This window comes from Phacochoerus africanus, chromosome 3 (genome assembly GCF_016906955.1).
Source record: "Phacochoerus africanus isolate WHEZ1 chromosome 3, ROS_Pafr_v1, whole genome shotgun sequence".
Taxonomy (NCBI): Eukaryota; Metazoa; Chordata; class Mammalia; order Artiodactyla; family Suidae; genus Phacochoerus; species Phacochoerus africanus.
In genome coordinates this window covers 100473667-100501518 of record NC_062546.1, presented here as the reverse complement: position 1 = coordinate 100501518, position 27852 = coordinate 100473667, and the positions used below count along the sequence as shown (strand labels likewise).

General features: G+C 36.4%; 1 protein-coding gene across 1 annotated transcript in view; it reads left to right on the top strand.

The window, feature by feature from the left end:
• Nucleotides 1-27852, top strand: part of CSMD1 (CUB and Sushi multiple domains 1) — a 1865356-nt gene that overhangs the window by 941373 nt on the left and 896131 nt on the right. Inside the window, exon 5 of the mRNA XM_047772241.1 lies at nucleotides 24844-25051. Within this exon, the coding sequence (XP_047628197.1) occupies nucleotides 24844-25051 (208 nt within the window). The remainder of the gene's footprint in view (nucleotides 1-24843; nucleotides 25052-27852) is intronic.

Sequence of the window (27852 nt, the reverse complement as noted above, 5' to 3'; positions counted from 1 at the left end):
TCATTTATACAATGTTAATTTGTAAATACACTGAAACCCTTAAATGTATAATCCTGTTTTTACCTCAAAGCTCCTTGAGATATATGCAGGGAAATTAGTCTTGCATCAAAACTAAAGAAAAAATTTCAGCTTGTGTAGACCTATGACACATGTAAATTTATGACTTTGACTTTACATCAAGACAGTTATCCTTCTGATTTGTAACCCTACTTTTACTAAATTTGATTTGGTAGCATTTACACATGATTTAAATTTTTTTATATAATGATTTTTATTTTTTTCCATTATAGCTGATTTACAGTGTTCTGTCAATATTCTACTGTACATCATGGTGACCCAGTTACACATACATGTATACATTCTTTTTTCTCACATTATCATGCTCCATCAAAGTGACCAGACAGAGTTCCCAGTGGAGTGGGATAGATGGGGTGCTTGGGTTAATAGAGGCAGACTTTTGCCTTTGGAATGAAAAAGGTATTAATACTTAAGGGATTAAATCCTATTTAAACACCCATTTTCTTATGCTATGGACAATTCAACCATTTTTGTCATAATTATCTTATATCTGCTTACACTATTCTTTTTTTGTATTATCAATTTAAAAAATTTTTAATTATCTTTCAATGAGTATTAATGTGCGTATCTTATTTCATTTACCATATCTTGTTTCTCCCAATTTAGTTTAGATTTCTAAATATCATCTTTATACGTTTAAATATACTTGACTATTTGTACCTTATTTCTTTATATATTTGGCAGCATCTTTTTCCTCTCCACTGTATAAGATGTGACTATCATTGCTTCTACTCTTTCCAATATATCTTCTAATCCTTTACTTCCTCTTTATTCTCTACACTGTAATAGAACTTTTGTAATATCAAAGTTGTGAACATTCATATTTATCCTATTATCGTAATTAAGTCCCTACTTTGTCTAAAGGCTGAAGAGCATTTTAAAACATTCATGTTATTATAACTGAGTACATATTTTTTACCACAGAACTAAGTATTATGACAATAATTAGACTTCCTCTTTTACAGTTCCAATATCACCAACCTGAAGCACTCAAAGAGAGATCAAATCAGAGGGGTTGTTTCTTAGCCTCAATTGCTCATAATAATTCCATAATTACTTATAGTTCACATTTGAACCATGGCTTTCTTATTCTGCTTGTTTAGTTAATGTAATATTAGCAAATGTTACTATCATTTGCTCTTGTTAAACCCCAATGGGTATTTCTGACTGATGGTTGGTTCTGATCTTAGCAATGATTTGGGGCCTTCTTGTGTGGCTCTCAGTCAAGGTTGCCTGCCTTACCCCTAGCCACTGATGTAGGGAGGAAGGAGCCTGGGGTTGTTACAGGCAGGTATTCCACAGGTACACTGTGCTGGTTTCACTCAGCTATGAGGATACACTTAACTGCAAGAGAAGCTAGGAATTGGACTCCACTGTAACTTACAGAGAAAGAAAAAGAAGAAAAGGCAGATTTGGTCAACATGACTGCCTTCTGTTTATCCTAAATTTTTGAATTATTTATCTTTGTCTCTTGTTGATTTATAAAACTTATGTTTCATCCCAGTAATCCAGATATCTTCTACTTTATACTTATTTGAATCATTGCTAGGAATGAACTCTGTTCTTTTTTTCCTGAAGGTTACTTACTTATTTCTCTTAGACTAGTTTGCATCATATTTGGCATACATTTGTCTTCCATCATTCCTGGAGTCTCAGTCATCAGCTCCCTCAGCATGTTGTACCTTTGTCAAACCCTAACCCTAACCCTAACTCTATACCTCTTTTTGCCCTCATTTACTCAAACTCACCAGCTTCTCCCATCACCCACATTTTCAAAGGATTCTGCATTGGCTTCTAGGTCTGTCATAAAACCATGCCTCCAACATTTCCTCCACTATTCTGCTCAATCTTTTCACTGTTTTCTAAATCCTATATCCACCCTTCTCTTTTTTTCACCCTGAAATAGTTTCCTAAGAATTGTTGCTTTGGAGGAAAATCCTTTAAGTTAGCATACCTGCAAATAGTCCCTGTCAGAACCCATGCTGATGGATACTTTAGCTGAGTATAAAATTATACATGGAAACCATTTCCTCCCAGAAATGTTAAAGTACCACTTCATTATTTTAGGCATATCATTGGCTTCTACTTGAAAAAATATTATAAGCTAGAAAATTAATAATTTTTTCAGGCGTATGTCAAAAGGCAAAAAAAAAAAAACTTTAAGAAACCATCCATAGGTGAAACATTGTTTGTAGGAAGGCATTGTATTCATAACCTCTGGGAGTAGAAAGATAACACACAGCCTGGGGAAAATACTTAGATGCACTTGTTCAAGATGAGCTAGGTTCTAGCCCAGAGCATCCTTATTCTGTGTGGCAGAGCTGGTGGGAACAGTGATGGTCATCACCCAGCAGGGGCCCAGAAGCTGTTCAACTGCCACATGCCTATCCAAGAAAAATTCCAGTTCCTCAGTGTTTAAATTAGTGCTCTTTACTAGAAACATGATGCAATGTGAGCCAACTATGCAATTACAATTTCCTAATAATTACATTGATGAGTAAAAAAGAAATAGGTGCATTTAATTTTAATTTTATATTTTATTAACCCAACATAGTTCACAGATAACCATTTCAGCACAAAATAAGTATAAAATACTGATGTAAATAGTTCACACTTTATTCCATCCTGGTCTTCAAAACCTGGCATGTATTTTACAGTAACAACATTTATCAGTTTTACAACAGCCACATTTCAAATTCTCATTAGCTATGTAAGCTAGTGGCTACTATTTTAGACAGCTCAGACTTAGCAAGCTGAAGAATTTTAGTATTATTTTTTCCTTCCGCATAAGTTGTTTGTGTATGCAGAATTCTAGTGCTGTGAGTATGTTTCATTTTCACTTATGATGTAGGGTTCAATATACAGTTGTAGTTTTATGATAAGGGATGTAAAAAATCGGTCTGAAATAAATATATGCCATAGTATGATCAGAATTCTTCCCTTCAACTTCTTGGCAATTGCTGAAACAGAGCTAAATACTGTCAGAAATAAGAAGGCTGTTTTTACAGTTAGTTTTAGGCAAAAGATAAGGGTGAACCTAGCTCTTTACTAATCCAATAAGGTTTCTCAAGAGGAATCTCATCTCAGACACTACCTTACTTTGGGATGAGATGACATTGGGATCTAATGAAAGAAGATTATGGAAAACTTTGATGAAGAGTCCAGTTCCCTAGAGGAGTAAGCAAACAGTTGAAAACAGCTTTGTGTTTGTGTCTCAACATATATTAAAGAGGAGATCTTGCTGTGGCACAGCATGATCAGAAACATCTTGGGAGCACTGGGATGCAGGTTTTATCCCCTGTCCAACACAGTGGGTTAAGGATCCAGCGTTGCCACACCTGTGGCTTAGATTACAACTGAAGCTTGGATCTAATCCCTGACCCAGGATCTCCATATGCTGCAGGGAAGCCAAAAAAAAGAGGGAAAAAGAGGATATAATAAAGAATTAAAAAAAAGTAATTCAGGGGAGAAAAAAAACAGATTCAATTTTGGGACCTAGCAATTATGATCTATGCTGCTGTAAGCATGTCAGATTCCTCTCTCACACTTCTTTTCCATCTGAAAATTATTACATGCATTATAGTAAGGTGTTCACACAACAACCTGGATCCAGAAACTGCAAACAGTTTCTACACTATATTATCAATAGAAAAAGCAAATATTTTGAAAAGATTATATTCTCAGCGTTAGTATGAGGATGAAATGAAATGACATATACTAAATAACCTACAAAGTCTTCAACACATAAAGAAGGAGAATAAAGCACAGGTGATGTCAAAGGATGTTTAAAGCTACAGGGTGTTATTTTCTCTTTCTGTTCTCGGTTTCCTACCCAGGCAAGTGCACCTATTTCATAAGTCCGTTGTAAAGATTAAATGAGAAATCCAGATAAAATCCTAAACAAAGAACCTGACACAGTGACATTTTATATATATGTTAGCTATTATAATTACTGATTCTACCTCTTCCCCCTTCATCTTGAAAGCAACTTCAGATTTCAGATTTAAGTGACTGGAGACAACATGTCAAAAAAAAAATTGAAGGTAAATTGCTTCAAACTACAGGATCTCAATTCTAGTAGCTTCTAAACAAATAGTTTTTATGCATTCTTGAAATTGTTTGAATTAAATAATAGTGATGGTAATAAAAATAATAATAATTATAAACCCACCAGGCTGATTTAAGAAGGGAAATTGAATGAAAGGAGCCTCAGGCCAAGAGCCAGTTGAGTGCCTACTGAAAGGTGAGTCTGTGTTGGAACAGGTCATTGTGTTTTATGTGTCACTACTTGGACTCCAAGAATGATACAGGAATCACATGTACATCGTGCATGCAGATATGCATATGCATAGGCATAGCATGACCATATAGAAAATATAGATTTAGGAGTTCCTGTCATGTTATAGTGGAAACGAATCCGACTAAGAACCATGAGGTTGCAGGTTCGATCCCTGGCCTTGCTCAGTGGATTAAGGATCCAGTGTTGCCATGAGCTGTGGTGTAGTTTGCAGATATGCCTAGGATCCTGCGTTGCTGTGCCTCTGGTGTAGGCCAGCAGCAACAGCTCCAATTAGACCCCTGGCTTGGGAACCTCCATATACCGTGGGTGCTGCCCTAAGAGGACAAAAGACAGACAGATAGATAGATAGATAGATAGATAGATAGATAGATAGATAGATAGATAGATAGATTGATTGATTTAGCCATAGTCCAGATGTAGATTATTTCTAGATTCCTTTTTCTTAAGGGACTAATCCATCAAGCTCAAAATTTTGTTTTTGGTTTTGGTTTTGTTTTTTGCCTTTTTAGGGCTGTACCCATGGCATATGAAAGTTCCGAGGCTAACGGTCGAATGAGAGCTGTAGCTGCTAGCCTACACCACAGCCACAGCAACGCAGGATCCTTTAACCTACTGAACAAGGTCAGGGATTGAACCTACAGACTAGTTGTATTTGTTACTGCTGAGCCACAATTGGAACTCCTCAAAGTATTTTAATAAGGGGAAAATGAAGGAACATCTATAATCAAATGATACATATTTTGGCTTGGTCACTAATATTGTAGATTTTAAAGAAAAAGATGTGATGGTAATAGTTAAACCTATAGCAGGTACCACATGTCAGGTATCATTTATATGCTTTACAAATAGTCTTGTAATTAACTTTTCAGAAAACCCCCAGTTTATTGTCACTGGTCTGGTTTTTCAGTTAGAGAGACTGGGGCACAGAGGCATGAGGTGACTGTTCTGAGGTTACACAGTAGCGAGTGGGAGAGGTGGAAACTGGATCTGGTATCTCATGCCACCAGCCAATCTATGCCCCACCCCCTGTTCTCTTTTCACATATTAGAAATATAAATATTTTTAAAGGAATCTGTTTTCATTGGGGAACACGTATTTGAATTTGGGTTAAACAAACATTTTCTTCTTGAGGAACTCATGCTTGAGCCCTGAGGAATCTAGGTCAAGGAGGAGGGAACATGGCTTGTCTGGAGGTGTCTGGCTTCTAGGAATGGAGCATGTGACTGGATTTTCTTCTAGAGAGAGGGAAGTTGGTGGGTCCAACATCCTCCCCTTTCTCCACCTGCTCCTGTATGCACTGAAGGTGGAGGTGAGACTGTGTGCCTAGAAAGAGAAATTTAAAGGCATTAAGATGCTGGCAGGGAAGAGTGACAGCCAAGCTCAGGATTTTCTCTGAATGCCAGTGATTCAAAGCAAACACCAGCTAAAACCACTTTGTGTGAACTTGATGGGAGTGACTACCAGCAACAGCCTCCTGGATTTCAAGTGAAAAACTTGGTGTATAAACTCAGCTCAGGGCAGCCTTCAGCTCAAAGAAGGCTGTTTGGCTCTAGGATCTTTCTTTCTTTTTTTTATTTTAAAGGCTAAACATGATTTTCTGAAGCTGTTTCTTTTCTTTTTCTTTTTCGGCCACCCCAAGGCATATGGAGTTCCCAGGCCAAGAATCAGATCCAAGCTGCAGTTGCAACCTATGCCACAACTGTGGCAATGCTGGATTCTTTAATTGTGCCTGGCCAAGGATCAAACCTTCATCCTGGCTCTGCAGGACACCCCTGATCCCATTGCACCACAGTGGGAACTCCTGAAGCTGTTTCTTTATAGAGTTAAGTCAACCTTGAAGAAAAGGAGGCAAGCAGGGGTCCATCTTCCAGATGAATAGTCTTCCTTTCCTGGGAAACACTCCCTTTGCATTAAGTTGCTATCACCCATCTTTCTCCCTTGAAGCTTTACATCCTTCACTACCCCCAGGAATCTCATTTTGGGTAGAAGCATGGGGTCTGAAGGATGCTGCTGGGATCTGAGCTCCGTGCACTGCAGAGAGGGTCTCTGGCTCCAGGTGGAGGGGTCCTAGGAGGGACTTAAGGCAAGATACAAAATACCTGAGATGTGGTTGGCCAATCATTCTTCCCTCCTTATTTTCCATTTTCAGCCGACTTTGTGAATTCAGCTCGCTGTGAAATACCTGAGACAGGAAGCCATGGCGAGTAGAGATGCTATGGCTAGGCATTTCATTTAGACCAAATTTCTATGGTATGTCATTCGTTTATATTATCCAGTCCAAAAGTTTTCAAGGAAAATATTAATAAGGAGAGTTTGCAGATAAGGAATCTCATTCTCTGAGATGTAAGGGGGCCTATTCAAGGCTACAGGTATAGTAAGTGGTAAAGCGCATTCTCACTTCTCGCTTGGGGCAGTTAAGGAGAGGGTTTTTTTTGTTGTTTGTTTTTTGTTTTTGTTTTTTCATTTTATTCTGTTGAGAAGCATGCTCTGCAAACCACTGAAAAATAGCAATAAATGAATTCTGTTGGGGACTAAAACTGCTTACCCACCAAAGCCCTAATTTTGTTTTACTCTGTCTCAACAAATGTGTTTAAGATAAATACTCACCTAAAAGTGTCAAAACACATTGTCATTATTACGTGATGGTTTTAAAGTATATAGGCTGTGGTAGTGGTTTTACCTTTTTAAAGAGCTGACTGATCTTATCCAGTTCAAGACAGCTGTATTTTCGTGGAAAAATGAATGATTCTTCCATGCAAAGATGCCAGGAAATAAAGTACCAGGATCAGTCTAAGCCATACCTTTAATAAAACATGCTAAATAATGTATGTCTCTGTTTCATTTAGAGCTACCTAAAGCTGAAAATTTCTTTAGTTGATAAGCCTTACATAAATGTGACTGGAAATGACAATATGTCACTTGCTAGTACTTTATGAAATGTCACTCAAGGGTTTTAATTGCAGACATTCTTCTGCTAGTGCTGAAGGGGAAGAGAAATTCTGAGAAAAGATATAGCTGGAGGGGAGCAGAAGGGAGGGAAGCCGTGCCTTTTCTGGGCACCAATAAATTCTGTGATATTTAAAATACAGCTGTGTTTTTATCAGTTATGTTGCAGATGTAACATTGTAAAATGAATCTTAAATGATCTCTCATGTCACGACCAAGCATTGCAAAGTAAGAGTCACTGGGACTGTCTTCATATAAGAAACCTACCTCTAAGTTAAGTTTGAATGGCTTTAGACAATTTAGTTTTATGCACTTTTCTTAAATACTGTGCAATAAACAACTTTAATATGGCATATCAAAAATGAAAACAAAAGACTATTGAAAATATATGTCAACACTATTATAGGAAATCTGGTCTGTGTGGTTTGCATTTTACTATGCTACAAGGCTTTCTGCTAAGCACTTTTTTTTTTACATTATCTCATTGAATATCACCTTGTAACATTTAAACCATAACCATAAATGCACCATCCCAATTATTTGGGGGATTAATTTACAGTATTTTTCCACTTAACTACAGTATTCGTTTGAAGAGCTGAACACGTCTAATGCCCAAACCAAAGCATGTCTGAATAAATGCCATTCATTTATTTGGGCAGTGACAGAGTGTTTAATAGCAAGGACTTGATCATTCGAGAACCTGCTTTCTTTCCTGCTAGCTGGGACACCATGGTCAAGCTCTTTGCAAAACCTCTGGTTCTGAATCTGTTGAATTGGATTCATACTGTTTTTAATCTTATGGACTGGTAAAGATTAAGTGAAATGCTGGATGTGCTTAAGGCCAATGATAGCTATTATATTGAAATCATTACCATTAGAAAGCTAGAATGGAAGAAGAAGGAAGACCAAAGGAGGTCAACTCTGAAAAGCTCTTAGAGGCTAAAGTCATAGGGCCCAGTATATTTTTTTTTTCTTTTTAACATTGGTATTTATTAATTCATAAAAAAATTGGTTTTAATTGACAGCATTTTCTTCTCAATATCCTCAATATTATACAAATTAATAGTTAACTCTCTCCCCATAATTGCACATAATGAGTATTTCCAGTATTTGCTTCTACACATAATGCTATAATTAGTGTCTCTGTACATATAGCACTGCTTTTGTTTCCTCTGTTTAATTATTTCCCAAGGATAGAATTCTCGGAATGTTATTTATGCTTTGCAAACTTGCTGAACAAATTTCCATGCCACTAATTCTTTCACTGCAGTTACTCTTGGTTTTGATGTTAGTATTTCCTTTTAATTTGCTGAGAATTTATTGGTACTAAAATGATGCCCCAAAGTTGTCTGCTATCCATTTGTGTTGGTTCATTTGTTCTTTCAAGAAACATTTATTCCGGACAGACATGATGTCAGATACATTTAACAATCAGGTCAGTAGACTCTTTCTATCAAGAGCCAGATAGTTAATATTTTATGTGTTTTAAGCCATATGGTCTCTGTTTCAGCTACTGTAGTCAGTTAATGTAAAGCAAAGCTCTACATAGACATTAGCTAAACAAACTGTTATGGCTGTTTCCAGTAAAACTCTATTTACTGTAACAGATTCAGGGCTGTAGGTGGCCCATAATCTGTTGTTTGCTTGTGTTAGTTCTTGATGCTGAGGCTACAAAGTGGACAAAACAAGAAAAATCCCAACTGTCATGAGAATAATAATTTCATGGTGGAGATAGACAACATAAATTAAAAAAAAAAAAAAGCGAGTGAAAACAAGCACATCACATCCAATTGTAATACGTGTTCACAGATGATCTCACCAGATGATGACATTTGATCAAAAGCTCTGATGACCAGCTGCATGGTTTGCCCAGGACTGTCCTGGTTTTAGTACCTGATGTCCTATTGTCTTGGGAGACCACTGTCTTTTGCCAAAGCAGTGTTATTTGGAGCCCTTGAGTAGGTGAGAGATTAAACTATATGAGGATGCCACAGGGTCTGGATGAAGGAAACAGTCAGGGCCTTTGTCCCAAGAGCAGAGCCCACAGTGAGTGAAGAATAGCCCAGAAACCAGGAAGGCTAGAGTAGACTGAATGGTGGTGGGATTGTAGGAGAAGAGGTCAGAAAGAGGGGTGGCTGAAGGTCCCAGAGGGCCCTGTGGATGATTATACAGCTTCAGCCTCTAGTCTGAGCCATGTGGGAATACATTGGAGGGTTTGACCAATGGCATCATCCCATTTCAAATTGAAGAGACTTACTTCAGATGTTCCATTGAACGAAGAATACATGGTGAGAAGGACAAAATGGGGACACCTGTTGGGAAGCCACTGCAGTATTCAAGGGGAGGGATGATGATATTTAGAGAGCTAATAGCAGCAGTGAGGGTTTCAAAATGCATTTGAATTGAGAATGCAGTTTAAAGAAAAAGCACATAGGAACTTATAACTCAGTGGCTGTGGGATTTGAGGGAAATAAGAGAGTCATGGATGGGAGTTTGGGGTTAATAGATGCCAACTATTACATTTAGAATGGCTAGACAGTGAGCTCCTACTATATAGCACATAGAACTCTATCCAATCTCCAGGAGAGACCATGATGGAAGATAGTAAATTTTTTTATATATGTAACTGAGTCACTTTGCTGTACAGTAGAAATTGGCACATTATAAATGAAATATAATTTAGTAAAAAAAAAAGAGTTCATGGACAATGACGTTTTTTTTCCTAAGCCACTGGGAGAATGGGATTCCCATTTATTGAAATGGAGAAGTCTGGGGAACTTTGGATTTGGTAGAGGAAAGATCAGGAGTATGATGTAGGGTTGAGTAAGTCTGGGATGCTATTTAGATATTCATATGGATGTGCCAGGTTGGCAGTTGGATACATAAAACTGCAATTCAGGAGAGGTCTGACATTGAGCTAAAAATTTGAGCATTGTCAGCATATAGATGCTATTTAAATCCATATGACTGAAATTAGACAAGATCAACAAGGGAGTAAATGCAGTTAGGAAGAAAAGAGGTCCAGATATTGAAAGCAGGACACTGCACTAAGAATTAGGAGATAAAATGAGAAGAAATGGCTAAAAATGTTAGTGGCAGCCATGAGTGTAGTATATAAAAATACTAGTGAATAAAATTACATGTACATACTATACAATGTAGATGTGTAAGGTGTAATCATTGGTGCAAAATGGAAGGAGGGTACACAGGATCATTCTGAACCATTTTTGCAACTTCCTGCAAATTTGCAACTATTTCAAAATACAAAAAAATTTAAAAATCTATTGGAAAAAAAAGTACTTCATTGGGAGTTCTCATGTGGTGCAGTAGGTTAAGGATCTGGTGTTGTCACTGCAGCAGCTGGGGTTACTGCTATGGCATGAGTTCAATCCCTGGTCCAGGAACTTCTACATGATGAAGGTGCAACAAAATAAAGAAAGAAAGAAAGAAAAAATAAGCCAATTTTAAAATAACAATAAGAGAAAAAATTTTAAAAGTACTTCAAGTAAGAGGAAATGGATAACTGGAATGTTGCCGAGAGCCTGTATAAGATGAGAACCGACCACTGGATTTGTAGTTGTGGCTGAGGTGAGAAGAGCCATCCTAATAGACCAGTGAGGAAAAAGTCCCGACTCAAATGGGTTCAGTATAGGATGGTACAAAAACAAAGATTGCAGTTATAGACATTTTTTGAGGTTTATTGTTGGGAAATTGATTTTTATAAGTAAAGCTAAAGGTAGATTTAGAGTCTGGAAATAGATGTGGAACCAAAAGGTAGTTGCTTTATAAAAAGTGTTTTTGAATGGGGAAAATTGTAATGTTTTTATACTGACAGAAATTCTCAAATAAAAAGGGAACATGATCATCTTGAGGAAGGCTTGGCTTAGAAACTTGACTAGGGATGAAAGCAAGAGCACAAATTTAGATATAACCCCAGGTTAGGCATATTTACTGTTCATTCAGGAAGAATATTTGATGAGAAGAAGAGCAGATAGGTGATCGAATATGGTGTTGATAGATTGCCAGTTTTCTCTTTTGATTACTCCTATTTTCTCAGTTAAACAGGAAACAAAATCACCACATAGTATTAAGGATGTTGTGGGAGATGCTGGCAGGTGGAAGAGGAAGAAGGTACAAAGTGGTCACCCCCCAAAAGAGGACTGAATGGATGAGGGAACAAAGTGGGAATGTCATCATTAAAACTAACTTGTATGTGGTCCTGAATTTAACATTACACTCTTCAGAGCATTTTTGTTTCAGGTTTTTCTGCAGCCATATTTAGCAATGGGAGTAGGTGTGAATTTTGGTCCAATTTGGATGTAAAGTGTTGATGATGAAGTTATGGCGAATGCAAGGGAGTGGTTTAAATGATAGCCATGAAATCTAAGGATAGCAAGGGAAGAAATGAAGACATGAGGGGGCTAAGGGGAGGAAAGTGGGAAAGTCGCAGTACTGGGGAACTCTAGGTCCGGTGGTGTCAAAGAATTATTGGAGTGCAAGTGTTGAGGAAGTGACCTGGAAATATAGAAGGTGGAGGTCTGGGAATGCACCTCACCTTGCAGCTCTGGAAACTGATCACTTACTGGTATTGAGAACATTAATGATAATAGTGGAGAAGAATGATAGAATTGGAGCTGGGATTTTGGAAAAAGTGTAAAAAGAACTGAGAGGCCAAACAGAGATGATCTAGCTTGTTATTGTTCAGCATGGTTCGAGACAAATGTAGAGCTGGAGAAACTGACAGTCAGCCAGACAAAAGTCTCCAGGGAGGAATAGGGCCGCCCCAGGGATGTTGTAGATGATTCCAGGGAAGAAGGTGTTAGATTTTGAGGACAGAAGACTTCAAGCCAGGGCACTTTAGGAAGGAAAGAACGAAAGTTGTCTGGAAATCATAATGGAGATAAATGTGGGTGGATATGTAGTCCAGCTCCTGGAATAGTGGTACTTGGGCTGTGGATGCAAAACTTTGACCTTTGGCAGAACTACATGCTGCACCATCCTCAGCAGATGTCTGGTTCCCATGAGAAAGAAGTGGGGGTGGGTACCACAGAAGTGGTTGAGATGCAGGACATTTTTGCTGATAGTTGACCTTGAGTTTCAGAGGACCTAGCAGAAGGGTGTTAAGAGATTGGCATAGGGACCAGTTGGACATGTGAGCTTGGGTGATCTTTGAGGGGATGCAAGTCTAAGGGGATGAATGCTTCTTGCCCTGTCTGCCCTGAACAAGGATGAAGGATGTAAGAAGGTACTCTTGTGATGGTCTCAGGTGAAGGTGCGAAAACAGTAGCAGTACCTCCAGGACCCCCTTTCATTCCAACCCTTGGAAAAAATGGAAACCCAGAGAAGGAGGCTGCATACTGACCACAGAGGTCTGTGTATCTCTCTTCCTTCTGGAGCCACCACTAACTCTTGGTGGAAGCAGTGTGCAGACTTGGAAGGGCAGTCTTATTCAAATAAGTGATAAAAATGCTCAAAATAATTAAATAAGCTATCACTCAACAATCACACATGCCAAATTTTGGAAAATAATAATAGTTATTGAGTAGTTAGTATTTGCCTGCATTGTTCTAAGCACTTTACAGCTATTGGTTTATTGAAACTTCAGTACAATCCTATGAATAGGTGCCATTATTATTGTCATTTTAAACTAACCAAACTGAGGCCCAGAGAAGAGAAGAACTTGTTACACAAAAGTGGGAGAACTCAGATTCAAACCCAGACAGTCTGACTTGAGAGTTTGTGCTGGCGCCAATATTCTGCATAGCTTTAGGAAATGTGTGTTAGAGAATATTGCCTAATATTAGAAATTCAACACTATAAAGATCTGTGCATTTCTTTTTTCTTGCCAGGGTATTTTTCCATATAATTTTTAAAATTGAGAAGAAACTATGTAAGCAATTGCATACCCTGCATTTTATACATATAATATTCTAACTCAGGAATTTGCTGAAGCAATGTTATGAATGCTTGGTAAACACTGTGAGGTTGTATGGTTTGGGTGCATGATACTTTATTTAATGATTTATCTGTTGTTAAACATTTAGTTGGTTTCAATTTTTCTTTATGATAAATATGGCAGTGTGTCTCTAAATAATGTTTTATTCCATATTTTGAATCATGCCCTTAAGATACATTCCTAGCAACATTTATACCCAGGCAGGGCTTATAATAATTTTAGAGTTTAGAATAAAACTTTTTAAAAGTTTTGAAATTCCTTAGGGGAAATAGCACACTCTGATTTCTGCTTACAGTTAGAATTATTTTCCCCACTTACAGAAATCAGTGGATTCAAACACATCTTTTAATAAAAACCTTATCTTCTTCTTGGATTAACTTCATGGCATTCAAACTCCTTTTAGCTGTCGAATTTTTTTTTTTTCAAATGCAAGATTTTGTGAAACTCAATATAGGAAACCAATTTAAAGAAATGATTGCTCCGATAGACATATGGTGTGGGGGCAAAGCCCAACCAACCACTTGGCTCTTTTGCTGCTTACACCCTCTGGCTCCTTCACATGGATGTCCTAGAAACACAACGTTTAAAATATGGACTGGAGTGACTCGATATTCATTTTATTAAAAAATATTTTAATAAATTTTTTTGGAGTATAGTTGACTTACAAAATTGTGTTAGTTTCAGGTGTACAGCAAAATTTATGAGTTATACATATACATAAATCCATTTCTTTTCAGATTCTTTTCCCATATAGGTTATTAAATGTTATTGAGTAAAAATAGTTTGTGCTAATTTTTACATTCAAGTATTTACCTGGCAGTTTTGAACCTAATTTCATTTCTGTCTGCATAATGTAAAAAAAAAAAAAGAAAGAAAGTGGGTTGGGGGAGAGAAAGGATGGAATTCTAACTAGCATTTACTTAATTAGATCCCTTGGTTTTTCAGCTTCCAAATAAAAAATTCCTCAGGATATAGCAAAATTAATACTAGAGTAAAAATTTTGATACTTTTGTACTGCTATCAATGTCCAGGGATAAAAGAAACATTAATATAATAGTATTATTTCAATATTGGCTAGAATTATTTAGTTTATGTTAATGGTTACTTGTTTATTTTAATAAACTTTACTTTTTATATGTGATTTCTAATTTTATGTTTGACGTTTAACTATGGAACTGGAAATAATTCTTCCAGTTGCCAGGAAGCATGCTTATAATCTCCTTTTTTTTAATGTTTTGCTTTGATTATTTTGCTTTCTGTGCCTGCCTTGACTTTATTTCTTGTTGAAATTTCCATGATGGTCTGCTGAGAATTAAAAGAAAATTTCTGGATTTGTGGCTCAGCGATGTGCTGAAAACAAACAAAGCAAAACAAACAGCCAACTAAACCCCTCCTGGGTTGCTACAATGAAAAAACTTTCTCCTTGGCAATTAATTTTTATCTGAAATATCTCTATGTAGAGGCTTGCTGCAGTTTTTAATAGAATATTACTTTATGTAAATGTCATACTTGAAAATGCATCATATTTCTATGACTAAATTAACTTACTTTTCTATTTCTACTCTAAGAAATGATATAGTTTGATGCCATGCTTAGCTCCAGAGATATATTTTCTTGTAGTCTCATTACTCATACTAAATATGAGTAAAGGAGTAAGTGGAGGCTCAGTAGAACAGCTCTAAGTAAGGGAAATGCCAAGTCATTCACATCATGAGGGGGAAAAACAAACAAACAAACAAACAAAACAAAACAGAAGGAAACTTTACTGAGTTCCAAGCTACTTCCTAGGGACAGGGCACACCTTTGCAAGGCAGTCTCATAAAGCTTACAGACCAAGGCTTTGCACTTAGCAAAATGCTGAGAAGTAAAATGGAGCAGGATGAGGAGCAGGGAGTAATCAAAACGAGGTGCTAATTTAGAAAAGGCGTACCCAGGACTGGGACTTATGAAGAGACCTGAAGGCAGAGGAAGGGTGCACCTCAGATAGGACCATGAGTGCAAAGGCTCTGGGGAAGCACACAGGTGGCTCTGGCCAGAGGGGATGAGGGAAGGTGAGTGGACAGAGACCAGGCAAAGCAGGAGCTGAGGTGGGAACTTAAGGACCTGGGGGGGAGGGAAGCAGTCAGATCACCTGATGCTTCTCAGGTCCTGGTTGAATGGGATTTTATTCTGAGTGATGGAGTGGGAGGTTTAACAGTTTTGAATGAAAAGTTTTAAGATTCAGGTTAAATTTTAGAAGGATCAACCTGGTCAATTTGAGTGAAACAGATTCCAGAGAAAGGACTATAGGAAGATCAGTTTTAAATACAGGCGTGTGTGTGTGTGTGTGTGTGTGTGTGTGTGTGTGTGTGTGTGTAACAGCATTAAGAGATGAGTCCAAAGGTCTGTGATTATATATATAGATTTTAAATACAGCTAATAACCTCTAGTTTTGAAACCTCTATATCTAATTTCCAAGTAAAACATGTGTTTTTACTATTTTATTTATGAATAAAGTATTAAGCACCTTGTGAGAGCAGATCTCAGAAATTATAAACTTATATATTTGAAAATATAATTTGTCATATAAAAATTTATCTCTGTCACATGTATTTTTCATCAAAATATAATCTTAGTGTTAGAGATATGTTAAATAAAAACAAATGTATTATATCTATACTGATTTTCAGGTATTTCTAAAAGAGATAAAATATTTTAGTTCTGCAAATTTGACAGCTGTTTCCTAATTAATTTTCCTAGCACACTTTATCAAAAAACCATGTAAAGTGTACCAAAATGACAATATTTTCAAGTACTATTACAGTAACTCAAAATCTTTAAAATTATTTCATATAAACAGATTGCTTAATGGAGAATATATGTATAGTCTCCCTATGTTTTAATAAGTTTAAATAAATCAAATATATAATCAGTGATTAATCTCAATCCAAAGAAAGAATATTACATAGCATTTTAATATAGTTTTAATTCCTCTTGTTAGAAAGGATCTGTATAATACCAGTGAAAAGAACTGGGAAAAGCACTAATTAAATTCATTTTTTTTTTGCCCCCCATGGAACAATTAGCAATGTCTGGAGACATTTTTGGTTATAACAATGGGATAATTTTGGCAATTAGTGGGTACAGGGTAGGATGGTTTTAAAATTCCTGCAATGCAAAGGACAGCCTCTCAGAACAAAAACATTACTTGGCTCCAAATGCCAATGGTAGTGAGGTTGAGAAGCGGTAATCTTGTTGTTATCTCTTTGTAATAATTTTTAAAAAGGATTTCTCCTTGCTACTCTACCTTGTGGGAGATACCTGTAATAGTGAGGTGTAGGTATCTCCTAGAAACAGTGAGGTCTTCATTCATGTACATTTCCCAAGTTGGTAACTGCAAATAAACTATGAGTGAATATTTTATGATTGTGGGTATCTTAGATATTCATAATTTTTCTATGGAAATTGATGATGTCATTAAAAATAAGCACAAGGATATAGGAAACTGTCTCTATATGTTCCTTGGGGCCTTTAGATGGAGAGATTTTTATCCTGAAGTCTTAATGGCCAGTGTTACTACTGCTGCTGTACAAGTTTTACTATTACGAATGACAGAAAAAACAAAATCAGTGAATGCATATTGAACTATAGTAAATTTTCTCTCATGATGTTATAAATACCAACTATGTAACCCATTGTATTAGTCCAGTGCTATGGGGTAGAAGTGACGCCTTCATCCTCGGGTCCATCAAGAGACCAGCAATTGCTCTAGTAAAGTTCAATTATTTTCAATGTGTTGTTATTGAACACTTAAAAAAAAAAAAACAAACTATACTTCAATAAAACTTTTAAAAATTAAGTACTTTAAAAAAATTTTTAAATGATATATGGTGAGATCCAAAAGTAATTAAAAGTTCATATCTGATTTTGAGACTATTTTTGGAGATTGTGAGAAATACAGAGATTTGTTCTAAAGAATGGGCTCCCTGGAGGCTAGGTCTCAAGACCTGCAGTCAGTAGGCTGGATCTAGGAGAGCCCATGGTATAAATGCCAGTCTGAGTCCATGAATGAAGGCAGGAGAGGTCTTCCCAGAGTAATGTGTAGCCAAGTATCTGGGCACACTGTAGTTCAATCAAGTAACAATGACACCTATAATGCCATCTGCAGCAACATGGATGCAACTAGAGATTCTCATACTAAGTGAAGTAAATCAGAAAGAGAAAACAGATAACATATGCTATCACTTATATGTGGAATCTAAAATGTGGCACAAATGAACCAATCTACAAAACAGAAACAGACTTACAGACATAGAGAACAGACTTGTGGTTTCCAAGGCAGAGGGAGTGGGGTGGACTGGGAGTTTGGGGTTAGTAAATGCAAACTATTACGTATAGAATGGATAGGAAAGGAGATCCTATTTTATAACATGGGGAACTCTATCCAGTCTCTTGGGATAGAACATGATGGAAGATAATATGAGAAAAATAATGTATATGTATGTAGGATTGGGTCACTTTGCTGTGCAGCAGAAATTTGCACAGCATTATAAGTCAATTATACTTTAAAAAAAAATGCCCCATGGGGAAAAAAAATAGCAACACCTGCATTTTCCTGGCCTCAGTCCCACAAGAATAGACTCAGATCCTGAGTAAGGGCAAACCATTTATCTGGGAGGTGATTCAGGAAGCAAAGTGAGATAGTGAAGAAGTAAGGCAAGAGAGTGAAGAATAACAATGAGGTGTGTTTTAATAGAGTTAGTCCTGTAGCAATTGGTTCTAAGTCTCTTTAGAGTTATCTGATACTCCACATAAATTACACTTCACAACAGAGAAGCTGGGGTATTTACTCACAACACTCCATTCCCTCAATGTTTGTGGGTTACTTCTGAGTATGTTTACTCCCAAATACTCCCAGCATATGCCCTTTCCTTGAAAAAACATGATCCTGATTCTCTAGAAATGCCTTAGGAAGACATTTAGGCATGTGCATATACATATGGAGTGAGTGAAGGGATATTGGATGGGGCACTGGCTCTGTTTGCGATCCAAGGGCATGTGTAACACACACACACACACACTCCAGTTAGCACACCTGTGCCTAGAGTATACAGTCATTTTGCCAAATACATAGTATTTACAGGGAACTGTGTATCTCTTTGGTCATACTCAGTCATGTTCATTCATCTAAAGATATGAATATAGACACCTACTATTATTGGGAACTGTCCTTGGTGATGATTCGTGGTGAAGACAAAGGCTCCCGCAGCACACAGAATCATGGATGCAGACTTAGAAGAAGTCATTTAGATGTACTGAAGATTTGTCCAATGGGACTGAGCATAAATAAAATCTAGCGTAGTAACATTCCTGGATTCTACGCTCAAATAAAATCTAGCGTAGTAACATTCCTGGATTCTCTCGATAACAGAAAAAATTTGAATGGTGTTATAATCCATGATAACTAGATATGAGTTGTTGATCCCATTCTACACTTCATTTTATGAAAAAAATATACATATGACCAGGTATACGTGTAGATTAAAAAGCAAAACACAAGCTATTGTTTTACCTGTTGTTTTATCCATGTATTTAAAACAAAGAAAATATCAATTCTAAATTATATAATATCACAAGAACAATGACTGCCCTTTGTACATTTTTCTTCGCTCTCTAGTCAAAATCCTATTGGTAAATTAGATTTATTTAGATTAGCAAGACATGGTTTCTCCTCTGAAGCCTTGCTAATGGCATTAGAATGAGCCCAGGAAAAGTTACATGATATTTGTAGCACATGAATATCTGTTCTTAGATATGTACATACAAAATCTCCTCAGATCCACAAACTTTACCATTCCATCTTTTAGGAATGTTCTTCCTCCAGCTCACTTCTTGACCACCTTCTCTATTTCAAATATTGCCTTAAAATAGCTTATATTCAGAGAATTATTTCATGTTAATTCATTTAAAGAGCACCTGGTAGATAATAAGAGTTTAATATTTATTGAATGAACAAATGAATGAAGGTAAATACAAGTTTTTTTACAAAAGTCAAATACTAAGCCAATTCCAGGTGTTTTGGGCCACCAGCCATTATTCATGGAATTCAGTGAATTAAGAATTAGTACCTGTCCTGACCGCCCTATTTCTTATTAATTATAAAAACTGCTTCCTGACATGACTTTTTATTACAATGTTAATGTTTGCTTATATGTGATAAATTGTTTTCAAATATTTAGTTGAAATAAATCAAGGGAACTTTGGCAGGGTTCCTCTTGTTTGAAGCAGGAATAAGGCAGCATATGTGATAAAATGTATTTATCATCACCATGCTATTGGAATAAGAGTCTTGTGAGGTACTTTGTGTGTCTGTAACAGGTGGTAGAGGGCATGTGTACCATTGCACTATACACATATATTCAAAGTTTCAGACATGCCTCTACTTTAATTTTTGGCAAGTACAATGAATACCTATAGGTTTGAAACTTTGAAGGCTAATCATCTTAATCCTTCAAACAAGGTAATTCATAGAATTTATTGGAACCCAGAACGTATTGTAGAGCTGTATTCTTTGTGGTATTCTGTGGAAAGAAGGAACATTCCAAACAAGTATGCTTTCTTTTATAGTAGCAGTAGTTACATGGTAATTGTGTATTGCTATAAAATTATTTTTTCTCCTCTATTTTATAAAATTGACACCAAAACTCAGATAAATAATATATAGGTTAGGTTTTCTTTTTTTTTTTTATTTTACTGCATAAGCGACTTTCCTTTCCAAAAATGTACATGGCAGAATTTATTTTAAAACAACAATAATAGCATCCCTGGTATATTTTAAATATATAGTTTATCAGTATCTGAGATATAAAGTACCCTTTCAGGAAAATATTAATTCTGCAAAGTTCTACATACATAATAATAAGGCATTTACAATTTCATTCCTTTATCTCAGAAAATTTTTTATTGAACTATTTATTTATAAACCTTAAATAATTTCTTTAAATCACTCATATCTCATTATTGTAATGCCCCAGTTATTTCAAAAATTCTACACCTTCGACAGTCTATATTTTTAAAATACAGTCTAAATATTAAATGTATACATATACCTTAATATAGTTCAGTTTGGTTTGCTTTGGCACAAAGCAGAAGTCAACTTTTTAAAATGTTTTGCAATGGGGTGTTTATACTGGATTAATTTTAATTCTACTTAGTTGATCATGTTCATATTTGATGACTTCCTTAACATTCCCCTTGTGCATTTTTTATAAACAACCAGAACATCACTTTTGACAACTCTGAAATAGGGTTAATAACAACAATTTTTCATATATTTTTGAAACAATTCAATTAAAAAGTGCATATAAAGAACTTGTGCAGAATAAAGCACCTAAAATGTACTCAATAAATATTAGAACCAAAATCAAGTAACTTGTTGAAGAATGAACATTATACATTTATAATATCCTTCATGTATACTGTCAAATTGCCTAAAGTTTCATATCAGTATACATCACTATAAGGAGATAATAATTGTCAATGCTGCCCTTAGGTATTTTCCATTGTATTTTTTGTCCTATACTTTAAAACATTAGGTATTTCACTATTGTTTTAATTTTAATGCCTTTGATAAAAGATGTTAAAACTTGTCCTCTACTTATTAATTCTTTCTGAAATTCCTTCTTGTATATGTATTATCTCTTTTCTATAGTATTAGAAATATTTCTCATGTGTTGTATTTTTGTTTTGAATTTTATTTTTATATATTTGTTTTGAATAAAATATATATTGGTATATTGGTTTACTTTAATGTTTCTTCTGTTTCAGTAACATTAATTATTTCTGTTTAGCTTAGATAATATATTATTTGAAATAATACAGTATATTTTATCCTGCTAATTTACCCATTATTATAGAGTTCAAACACTTTGATGTTCTATTCATTTTGTATGTGGCTGCTTCTAAATGAGTTTCAAAATTGTGTTTTTATTCCAAAGCAGTCTGTTAATACACTTCTCTCCCATAAACCCTCCCATGTATGTGGGTCCTTATAACACCCTAAACTCTAAGGAGAGAGGCTTCCTTTCTGTTCAGCCAAGGCTTTATCATTAAGTGATATATTAGGAAGAATGCAATTTAACATCTTTAGTGGCCAGCCTAGAAGATAAGTTCACAACTAAAATGATTTTTAATATTAACTAATTAATAAATTTCCTAAGGTCAAATGTGCTTTGAAAAATGTTTATTGTTTTACCTTTACTGTTATTCTACTTAGAGATTATCATAAATCTGAACATGAAATCATTAATTTCTTTTAAGAAACATTTCCCCAGTCTAAAATGGTGATTACATTACCCATCCTCATGTTATTACATGCACAGATGTATAAAATATTATAGTTTAGAAAACAAATTTTATTATAAAACTAGGGAAGAAACTGAAAGTTACAATGTTCTGTTGGAGAAATATTTGAAGCACCATTGCAGATGCTTTCACACATACACATTACCTCACTCTGTAATACAGTTTCCTATCATTGAAGTTTTTTATCCAATAAGTGGTATGAATTATTTTTGTTTTGTTTGATATCATCAATCAGACTATCTTATGGTGATCTGTAATATTTTATATGAAATGCTGCAGTGAGAATTATAATGTATCCTGCATCTGTTTAGCCTGACGGAATTCTAACTATTACTCATTTTAAAATCTACAGTCATTGAAATATCTACCAGAGGAAACACAATGTGATTGCAGCCTTAGAGAATTATAGTTGTTCATCGCTGCCAACTTCTTACATTTTCTTTCTCTTTAGTTTCATTTTCTATTCTTTTTGTCTTCCTATGCCACCACTCCTATCCCCAGCAAAGCTGCCATAAAAATTGTTCCAGAAGTTCCTGTCGTGGAGCAGTAGTTAATGAATACAACTAGGAACAATGAGGTTGCGGGTTCCATCCCTGACCTCACTCAGTGGGTTAAGGATCTGGCGTTGCCCTGAGCTGTGGTGTAGGTCGCAGATGTGGCTCTGATCCTGAGTTGCTGTGGCTCTGGTGTAGGCCGGTGGCTACAGCTCCCATTGTACCCCTGGCCTGGGAACCTCCATGTGCCATGGGTGCGGCCCTAGAAAAGACGAAAAGACAAAAAAAAAATTGTTCCAATTGGCTGTGCCTCTGATGGTCTCTCCAGTCTCATGTGGAATTGCTGAGCCAGAACTTACTCTCTAGCCTGCCAAAGTATGGCCCTTCTTGATCTGCTCACATCCTCACCTGAAGTCCTAGGCAAATCTAGCAACTGAGTGTCTAAACTCTCAGAGTTACTGGATTAAAGTAGGAGATGTAGCAGTGACAGTGGAGATGTTACCCAGTTCAACCATCCTCATGGTAAACAGAATGGAGATGTTTTGCTGAGTGGTCAGGTGATTTGAGCAAGGTTGAAATCAGCTGGTAGATACCCACACAGCTCTATCAGCTGATCAAATATTCATGTATCAGTTGACTCCACTTCCTAGAGTCTGGGAAAAACCATTTCACCCCAGCTCCATATATAACTTTTGCAAGTCATCAGATCTTCCAATAACTGAGCCACCAAAGGGATAAAGGCTGCAAGGCAGGAACCCCAGGCCTCTGTGCTGGAGCTACAGCTGAGGTCCGTAGTTGATATGTGGTGCCGGTGCATGTGAACTCTTGTCAGATAGGCCTAATATCACCTCTGTTTGGTCAAGGCTGCCAAGGTATTTTCCCAAAGAACCCAGTATTTTTCTTTTCCTATGCACTTTTAGTTTATGTTTGTTATTATGCACACAAATATATCTGTTTATAAGTCTTTAAAATAATAAACAATGCTTCAGGGCATAGGTTACAGTTCCAAAACTCCATCATAATTTGGTATCAGTTTTTCTCCTGGAACACTTGTAAAAAGAAGGCTTTTTGCCAGCGAGTTGTTACAGAGCTTTTGTGCATTCTTGACTCTCAGATTTAAATGAATAGATTTCATTTAATCATCCAACCCCAGCATTGAATTTGATAACTTAAAGTTTACTTGTCTATGACATTTTATCTTTTTACGCAAGTTCCGTGACTCTGTTGTTTAGCACCTGTTAATATATTGAGATGACTTAATTTTATAGAGTATAATAAAATTATATCAATAAAACCTACATACCAAATAGAATTATATCATATATTATGTTAATGATCATATATATGATATGTTTGTATATAAAAAACTATATTACTATAGAGGTATCTATATATTTAAGTGTGTGATACATTTATATACACAGCTATTTTCAGTAGTCAGTGTATATATCTGTTCCAAGTTATCTTGTCTAGCTGTCTAGTTGCACTAGCTGCCAAAGGCAAATCTCCTTATCTTGGTGTGAGATATCACTATAAATCACTCAAATTGAAGCACTGATATCCCTAATTGCTAAATACACTTGTCCCTTGGTATCAAGAGAAGATTGGTTTCAGGACCCTTGCAGATACCAATATCCATGGATTCTCAAGTCTCTTATATGAAATGGTATAATATTTGCATATAACACACCCAGTCCTCCCATATACTTTAAAGTCTTACTAGAGTACTTATAATATCTAATACAATGAAAATTCTATGTAAATAGTGTCTTTATGTAGCTAACTTAAATTTTGCTCTTTGGAGCATTCTGGAATTGTGGGGGGTATATCTTCTATCTGTTTTTTGTTGAATCTATGAATGCACAACCTGCAGATACAGAGGCCCAACTTTGTACTTTTTGCTAAGATTATATGATGGGAAGGAAGAAAGGAGGTAGAGAAGGAAGGAGAGAGGGATTGAGTGAAAGAGAGAAGAACACTATTTATGGACATGTCCAATATTTATCTACCCAATATATATATATATATAGTTAACTCTGTATAAAACATTTTGTAATCGATGATTATATAATTTTTTTAACTCTGTGGAAAATGTTACAAGATCCATTTCTCTTCAAAGTAATATTTATTCCAGTACTAATTTATACCCTAAACGTATTTTATCTTACTGACCTTTTCCTTGTCACTTTTCCAAGATAATCCATTTTAAGTTTTCATGCAACTATTTCCTACTCAGAACACTTTTATGGATTGATGTGTGTCTGTTATCATATTAGTCAAGAAGTTATCTGAAATTCAAAACCAAGTGCATATTCCAAACTCTACAGAAAATAAAGATTAGGGCGACAACTTCTGTTAAGATCACTGTACTTTCAAAGCCAGGTATCAAAAAGTGAAGGAAAAATTGCCAACTTTTTTCCGTCTTCCAAGATTCAGAGAAAATCTTGAAAAATCCTATAAAGCTGACTGTGAATATCAGGTGTATAGTAACTGCACATTCCAGATTTTAGAGAAGATACAATTTCAGTTCTTTCTGTTACTGCAATTCAGTTAACAATGTGATGATATCGGTACATGTTTTAAGTCTTTGCATAGAACTAAACTAACAAATCCTAAGAAACCCCTTGTTATATTGAGTGCCTCAATTATCCAGAGTTACACCTTGTAGATGTACTTGTGTCTGTGGCCATTTTCAAGCATGTTTTCTTTGCATCTGGCCCTTCCAGCTGAGGGAGCTTGTGGCGGGACGTTACGGGGAACGAGCAGCTCCATCTCCAGCCCTCACTTCCCTTCGGAGTATGAGAACAATGCAGACTGTACGTGGACCATTCTCGCTGAACCTGGTGACACCATTGCCTTGGTCTTCACTGACTTTCAGCTTGAGGAAGGATATGACTTCTTAGAGATCAGCGGAACGGAAGCACCGTCCATATGGTAAGCACTGGGCAGGAAATGCCCTTACCCATATCCTACAACAGACGTCAGAAAATTGGGTGTTCTTTTGCCTTGCCTTGCTCTTTTGGCCACTAAAAAGTCATCTAATATTGTGACTGTTTTCCAAATTTCTAAGATGTCTTTGTGCTGGTATTTGGAACTGGAGACATTTGCTGTTTCTTGGACATTGAAACTTCCCATGTCCTCATTTTGGACTCTTATAAAGTGACACAGAAGATAACAGCTAAGTGAGCTAAGTTGGTTTTGGGATTTGATGTAGAGCTGATTTGGTGTGAACAGATATTTTTAGATGGTGGAGATTTTAAAATGTCATGGTACCAATCATTTATTGCCTCTGCTGCAGATGTGTGATTGCATATTGTGTTTCCTCCTTGAAGATGCTGCACCAAATCATATAACAGCCTATGAGGGTCTCAGGTGAATCATAAATACTAATCTGATACACGCATAAAGTTGGTCAGCTAATGGTCAGTTCTCTGGTGTGTATGCTAGTAGAGACAGAAAAAAACTGGATCTGATCCATTGCAGTCTTTGATTTATAGTGTTTCTGGCAAGAGCAGCTTTAGCTGTGTCTATATGTACAACTGAAAAGGAGAATTCAAAGAGTATGTTTAAAGGCTTAAAATAGATGTTAAAATTCTAGCTCAAGTTAAGTCATTCTTTATGGGTTGAAGGTTTTGTTTTGTTTTAATTTTTTAATTTCTTTGCTTTTTAAAAACTAGAGTAGTTGTACATTGCAGGTCTTGAACTAGAAGGAAGCTTACATCTGGAAGTTGAAATTAAGTTGGAAGAGAGAAAGTATTTATGGATTGGTGGAGGAGAAGATGAAATGAGTGATTTTAGAGTATCTTTCTAGTTTAAGTTTTCATTTTAGTACAGAGACTGAAGGATAAAAACATCTAACCTGAAACATGCTGTAAATTAGACCACCTGTTTTAAACCAATTGTAAATATTGAATTTTATTTTCTAAGATGAAAGATTTAAAGCAGAGGATTTGTATTTATAGATTCATTTTCTTTCACTAGTTTCACTGTCCTTACGTTAAATGTTACTTCGATCAAGAGAAAAATAACCACTTCCTCTATGATCTTTGTTTTCAATTTCATTCATCTGAACAATACTTTTAGACTGAGCAAAGCAACCATTTTGCTTATTTTATGAAGTACAATTTAAACATTCAAGGTTGGTTTATGTTAATATTTATTTTACTTTTTCTAACATCAGAGCTAGTGGAAACAGATGCCAAACTGAGAGCTGCGTGTCCTAGATTCTGTTCCAAGTTCTCTCACAAACCATCCTTGTGACCTTGGGCAAATCTTATAACTGCTTATATTAAAAAGGGCTCTATAAATGAGCTTATAAATTAACTCATTGAACATCTCCTGATTGTCTTTTCTCTGTCGATCACTGTAAGAGATTCAGTGATGCAGTACTCTCCTAGCTTTAAAATTACCTTGTTTTGATTTTCAGAAAATCATTGCAATGAAAAATATATGATGACTGATTTTCCAGAAAGTAGATGATTAATGCTAAAGGCTTTATTTGTGAGAGATTATAGAAAACATGGACGTCACCTGGATGGTGAGCCGTCAGCATGGGGGAAAGAGAACAAAGGGAGGCATGTTGGACCATGACTATAGAATCCATCATCAGGATGGCTTTTGCCAAACAGACTTAGTTCATGTAAGAAAGGGAACTCTGAGGTGAAAAAAATGACCATCTCAGTTTTGGCGAGAAAAATAGGGATGCTGAACAGAGAAGCCAGCAAATATAGAACACTGTCCTGAAAAAGGTCTATGGTTCCTACACACACATTCTGCCCAACTCCCGAGGAGGCCAGCCTCCTTCATTTTACATGTGTCCATTGAGGGCCCTGAAGGAGTAAATGGTATTACTTGACTGGGTTTTGCATGTTTCTTCTTTTCTCACCCCTATTGATTCTTTAGTATCCTCTCCTCTCTCTGTTTCATCTCTGTCACATGTCCCCACTTTCTTCAATATCACACTCAGAGAAGTGTGTGTGGACAGGGTCACAAGCGTGCTAAAATTGGGTCTGTCTGAAATGCCAGGTGGGGCCTCAGCAGCCTGTGGGGCCCGAGAGCTGAAGCTCCCATCCTTGTCACATGGCCACGTGGAAAACATTGGCATGGCAGCCAGACAATTCGCCCTTGCCTTCCAGTGTCTGGGCCTCACCCGGAAGACATTCTCTAGCTCTCTGGAGTCTTGGTATTTGCCAGAACGCCAGGATTGATGGTCAAGCACCAGTTGGAAGCAATTGTGCAGTCTTTGGAAAAGCTCTTGGTGAGACTTTGACCCTGTGTACCTTCTTATCTCATAACTGGATTCCCTGATGGTTCATCATGATTTCTTTCTTTCAATAGCCATTGTCAGACAGATGGAGAGTTGTGTTGATAATCATATTCTTTTGATGATTTGCATTATCCTATTGTCTTGGCACAAAAGCCCTGAGGGAAGTCATTCATATATTTACCCTTTATTGATGAAGAAGCTTAGAGGCAAGAAGAACAAGGGGTAGCAAAGCTGAGGGGGCCTCTGAACCCAAATGGCATGTTCTTTTCTCTGTAAGATGGTCTCCTCAGTGGGACAGTCAGGCCTGAGCTTAATGGCCTGTCAGGAAGTTCCCTTTTTCCTGTTCCAGGACTGAGGGTTGGACCCTAAAGCCTTGGGCAGGTGCCACCACAGGGGAGATGGGCCACTTGAGAAGCAATTTAGCACACATGCTGCATCAGGCTTAGGGACAACAGAGCTTTTTGGGGTG